Below are 6,000 nucleotides of genomic sequence, written 5' to 3'. Positions count from 1 at the left end.
TCAATTTACTCTCAGTCCATATTCCACACTCATTAGACTGTTCACTCCATTCAGCAGATCATGCAATTCTCCTTCACTTTCACTCAGGATAGCAATGTCATTACGAATCGTATCCCCGATATACTTTCACCTTTAATTTTAATTCCACTCCTGAATATTTCTTTTATTTCCACCATTGCTTCTTTGATGTACAGATTGAACAGTAGGCACAAACACTACATCCCTGTCTTATACCCCTTTTAAGCTTAGCGCTTTGTTCCTGGTCAACCACTTATTATTACTTCTTGGTGCTTGTACATATTGTATATTACCCATCACTACTAATAGCTTACCCCTATTTTTCTCAGAATTTCGAACTCTTTAAGGCATACAAAAATATATGCTAAATCATGTTTCTTAACTCATTAAAACCAGCTCTCCTACAGAGCTAAACTTCTACAGCAGTTCCATCTGCAGCATTCTTTTAAGAACTGAAAACCAAGAGCAACATGTGTGTGTCTTGGTTTTGTTATCTAGAACCCCCAACTATCCCCTCTTTTAACCTTCAGTGCAAACAGAGAGGTGTTATAGGTTTAATGTGTGTATCTGTCCGTGGCATTGTAGCTCTCAAACAAAAGGTCCGATTATACTGCTTTTAAAAAAAATTCAGGATGGTTCTTAGCTATGTTCCTTAAAGTCTGTTCAGCTGTTTAAATTTCATCAGCTACATTAATTAAACAAAGTTTCCTGCAGCCACGCTCTTTTTATATGCACTACATAATACACAAAGAGCTACGTCAAGTTACTTAGTACTAAATAAAAGTCCACAAGGACAAATGTTTATCTTTTATAGTTTATGAACAATGATGATTTCTGTCTTTTGAAGTCACAAGTTTCACTACCTACAAAGCAGAAAAAGGGTGATGGTGACTCAACTGTAAAAGAAACATATGCTCTCACAGATCTTTTTGTAGTTCTTTTTGAAGTCTACAATTCAATATTAAATTAAATGATTTTGCCCTAATAGTTTACGCAGCCTATTGCAAGAGAGTGCAATGGCAGCACACTTTTTTCTGACTTTATTTGGAATTATCACCACTGCTTATTATTTATGTTGCCTAAATTAGCTAATTGTATACTAAAACATAGTCAATAAATATATGTGTGAATTAAAAAAAAGAAAAGCATGAATTGCATAAGTGACAATGATAATATACAATGATAACCTCTTTCACTTTACGTGTTATGGACGAACCCATTCTTGAATTAACCACTGTTATTGACAACGGTAGTTGTATTCAGTTGCCAGTTCATCAGCTGTGTAGAAAAATGATCCAGCTGTACAAATTATGAGGAAAGATGAGCAGAAGACTTGTCTTGGTTTCAAGTGTTCCTTCATGGCAGAAATGGATCACAGGAAAATCAGTCTCATCTGATTACACTATTAGATTGTCGATCATATAGTGTCCACAAATAAAATATGAACTTTAAAAAGCATGAAACAAAGCTTAAATTAAAGAAAATAAAACAAAGAAATCTTCTAAAAGGTAAAAAATAGTATGTACTGCCCCTTTAAGCTCAAGACAAGAGTAGTGTCTTGATGCAGGTGTCGTTGCATCAGGGCCCACCAAGTATATAAAATAAAAATGGAATACATCTAAAAATGATGAACTATGAATTTTAAATGCAGGTAAGCTACCTAGGCAACATAGGTAAATATCAAAACAACATCTAATCACTGAGTCTAAGTCTTAATTAATTTACTCCAAAAAATTCGCAATATAGACAACAGTCAATGACACCTGCCCTCATGCGACTGCCCAATCAGGTCACCGAACTTGATCACGCCCCGCACGCTGTGTACGACACACTGCATGACTCGCAGTTTTAATGAGGCATGATTTGGTATGCTATCATCAAACCACTGCAGGAGATAGGCCTCATAAGATAGATCAATTAAGTTCATATGTAATTATGTAGAAATATAAAATAAATTGGTAATTAAAGATGGATTGGTTTTTATACTTTAGATAAATAGTTATAACTTAACTAGCTATTTTGAGGTGTGGCTACAGGACTGGAAGATATGACGCCAAATAGAAGAGGTTTATAATAATTAAAGTATACTGTTATACAAAGGATGGTTGTTGTTAACTTATTTTTATTTACTTGACGGTCCCACGATGTTATGATGGTTGGATCAGAATATTACTATTTATGTTAAACTGAAAGGGTCAATACGACACTTCTACAATAAGTAAATATGAACACTTTTTTGATGGACTGGAATAACCAGGAATGTGAATAAAGTTCCTGTGTATATTTTGTGGCAAAGTTGACAATGGTGTGTAAAATAAAACACCTAGAATGCTTTTCTTATATTTATTTTGAGAAGTTATCACAAAGTGGGTAGTACACAATACAAAAGACACATGTGCTTCCAAATACAGCTACAATATGGCATCAAAATGCATAACAATCACATAAAAGTATAGTATTACAAAATAATGTAGTAAGTACATTCATTTCATGTAATTTTTTGCGAATTAAATTTTAAAAAAGTAACAGAAGGATTTATTTAATGATACCACTGGAACAAGGCAAAATTTTCAGATGTCATATCTAAGCAAACTAACGAGTACCCTGTAAAGATGAATCTTTGATTAAATTGTCAGAATGGCACATAGTCAGCACTTAAAATTGGCTATTTATGACACAATAATGTTCCATGTCATCATGACCATGGAATGTCTAACAGGAAAAAATATATATAAATTAAAAAAAAAGGCCATTATAAATGCAATGACTGCAGAGAAATACTGTGTTCTGCACTGAAATTAACTAAAGCCAGATCAGTGACATTCAGTCTTTAATATACTATAACAATGCCCACTTACTGGAACAATATATTATGTAAACATCTACACTGCAACCCGATTGTATTGTTACCTTCTTTACCAATTTCACTTATCTGCTCAGGCCTTTCATAAACTATGTGGTTAACATTACCAATACTTCCCACAGACTAAAATTTACTGTAGCAATTAGCCTGTACAGATCATCTTTTTAAAAAATTATATTTCAGTAGAAATCATTGGAAAAAACTCAACAAGACTCTTCAAATTTTGATTAAGTTATTAGACAATATTCTCGAAAAATGAAAGCAGAACAGAACTGGCAAGAGTTATACATTTATAAATAAAGCTTATCTGAAACAAAGTAAATTTAAAATTATTTTGTATACGAAAATGCATAAAAGAGAGCTTTTTAATTTGGGCACATTCCATCACAGACTGAATGCTACAATAAGAATACAAGTGTGAATCTCTTCAATCGCTTCAAATATATTTGGATGTCTATTTAAGAACAAGTTTATATATTATGTTGAATATTTCAACGACTCCTTTATAAACTTTTAACACTTAGTCAAATTCCTTTCAACATGTTATAAACTGCATCATACAAGCAAACATTATAAACAACACAAAAGACAACACACACTGCCAAAGCAAAAATAGCTATCCATGTAAGGATATGTAACAGTTCAAATGAGGACAAATGTATTTTAATCAGATAACTAACTTGGCATACATATATTTTCATGCAATAACACAAGTTCCCATTAATGCAGAGATATCACTGATATATTACACAAAAATACATTAAAGGAATTTCACAATATTACAGAGGTAATGGCAAAAGATACAATATAAAACAGTCACCTGTATTTAGACATCTGGAATTGAATGGTCCATTGTGCCCTTCAGCAAACTTGTTGACATCCTGGAAAACAAAAACAGGAAACTCAAAAATGTTCAATTGAAAATGAGAGACCTCACTGCCTTCAATATACTTTCACTACATCATGTAGACAGGAAACACTGATACAACAAAATGACTTTTCATCACAAAAATGATTAAAATGATATTATACTAGCTGTCTCCATACAAGACAACCATATGTAGAACAATGTGCCAATAGGATGTACAGCATAAGCCAAAGGCTGTAGGGAAAATATACACAGAACATTATCCACAAAGAACAATAAATTTGATATACAAATTTGTGAGTGATTATTCATTTAATAATAAGATTTTTCAGATTCTCCCAAAGTATTTCATGACAAAATAGTTCAAAGGTGAATGGCTGGATGTCAGTGTCCAATGGGCATAATATTTCAGGAATCATGTTGCCACCATCAAGTGTGTTGATGTACTGGCCAATGGCCAGTGCAACACTTTTATCTCCTCCCCCGTCCTTCAGCATACAACATCTCCTCTCCCACTCCTCCCACCAATACAATGCTCCGTTCCAGATTTGTACCCAGGTATACATTCTGCCAACACCTCTGCCGTTCCTCCACCTGTCCCCAAAGTCAGTTCCTTGTGGGGTATCTTCATCTTCTTCTTAATCATAGTAACTGCAGCTTCACAGATATTAATATGGATGTAGCCACTGTCATGACTTATCAGTGTTTCCCTCACTCGAATCTCAATAAATTCTTTAATAACACAGTCCTAAAACTTGATGCCTGTATCAGAACCTTAGTATGGTTGTAATCCATGACTGCCGATCTGTGACGACTTCTGCAGTCGGTCTACTGCTGATGTTCTTGACAGCGATCTTCGAGGCCACGCACCATCTGACATATATGTCTTGCTGCATTGGCATGGTATCTGAAGGACCCAGTTTTCCATAGCCAGACGTCGTCTTTTGACACAACAAAGCAGTATCCATGTGCTTGCTGATAGATGGAAAACATATTCACTTTGTGTTTCTAGAGTTCATCATATCTTTCCAGGTAGTGTATCACAAAAAGGAATAAATGCAATGGCTACATCCTCCAGAGATTCCTGTTATGTTTCCATAACTTGTAAAGCAGGTATGGGACACACGGCTCTCCGAATCTGCCAAACCTTGCAGCCATTCTTCTGGACACCATACTCAGTTCTTGGTTGAGACTTTCATTGTCAGTGAGGGCGCAAGCCCTATGTACCATTGTTTTGAGCACACCATTCCTCTGCAATGGGTGGTGGCAGTTGTCCTCATGTAAGTATATGTTGATGTGTGTGTCTTCTTACGGAAGGGGGACCACTACATCTACTTTTGACTTCCATGCTAAAACTGATGTTCTGATGTATGGAACAGAGATGAATGAGAAAGTCATTCAGGTTGTATCATCCATTTTGCCATCTGACAAAGACACCCTGTACTTACTGCAAGAAACTTGTACATTTCCAGTGTGCTGATTCCAGGGCTTCTTCCTCAAAATGTTCGACATACATGCTGGCGATAAATGGTGAAAGTCGACTCCCCGTTGCTACTACTCCTGTCTGGTCACAAAAGCCACCATCAAAAATAAAGTACGTTGACATCAATACATGCCCAAAAAGGTTGGTCACCTCTATATCAAATTTCTGGCCAATAAGTTCTAATTATCGTCGTAAAGGCAGTCTACAGAAAAAGAGAGAGACAACATCTGAGCTCGCATGGATACTGATATCCTTCAGCTTAAAAGCATCCCACAAACCCACAGAGTTGCGAGTGTGACGTGAATGCTTCCCACATAAGGACTAAGCAAATACTTCCGGCAAGTGAGTATCTCAAGGCACCAGAGTTCTAACAATGGGGCTTAGGCAGCCCATCTTTGTGAACTTTGTGCAGTCCATAAAGTCTCAGTGGAACTGGTGTTTTCTGTTGCAGTTTCTGAACAACCTCGGTGGCAAGCCGGCTTCTTTAAGAACCCACTAAGCATTTTCTCAATGTAATCCTGGTGAGACAGGATGACAGTTTTTTGCCATTGATTGACTGACTGATTAATTGAGGGAGGTTATTGGACTAAACTATGGGGTCATCAGTCCCACGATTCCAAAGATACATGCGGAAGAGAGTGTGTCTGCTAAAAGTGGATGGGTCCAGTCAGAGGAGTCAAACTATAAAACGAGGATGTTAAAACACCCACAGTAGAAGGTATATAAGGGTAGTCCAAATCTAAAAACAGGGAAAACCGAGGGATAAAA

General features: G+C 36.0%; 1 protein-coding gene across 1 annotated transcript in view; it reads right to left on the bottom strand.

The window, feature by feature from the left end:
• Nucleotides 1-2,390: 2,390 nt before the first annotated feature.
• The window catches only part of LOC126262519 (syntenin-1-like), a 47,230-nt gene continuing 43,620 nt past the window's right edge, over nucleotides 2,391-6,000 (bottom strand). The window contains exon 7 of the mRNA XM_049959193.1: nucleotides 2,391-3,762. Within this exon, the coding sequence (XP_049815150.1) occupies nucleotides 3,708-3,762 (55 nt within the window). The 3' untranslated portion in view covers nucleotides 2,391-3,707. The remainder of the gene's footprint in view (nucleotides 3,763-6,000) is intronic.

Source organism: Schistocerca nitens, chromosome 1 (assembly GCF_023898315.1).
Source record: "Schistocerca nitens isolate TAMUIC-IGC-003100 chromosome 1, iqSchNite1.1, whole genome shotgun sequence".
Lineage (NCBI taxonomy): Eukaryota > Metazoa > Arthropoda > Insecta > Orthoptera > Acrididae > Schistocerca > Schistocerca nitens.
The sequence above is the reverse complement of the archived record's forward strand: the minus strand, read 5'-3'. Positions and strand labels throughout refer to the sequence as shown.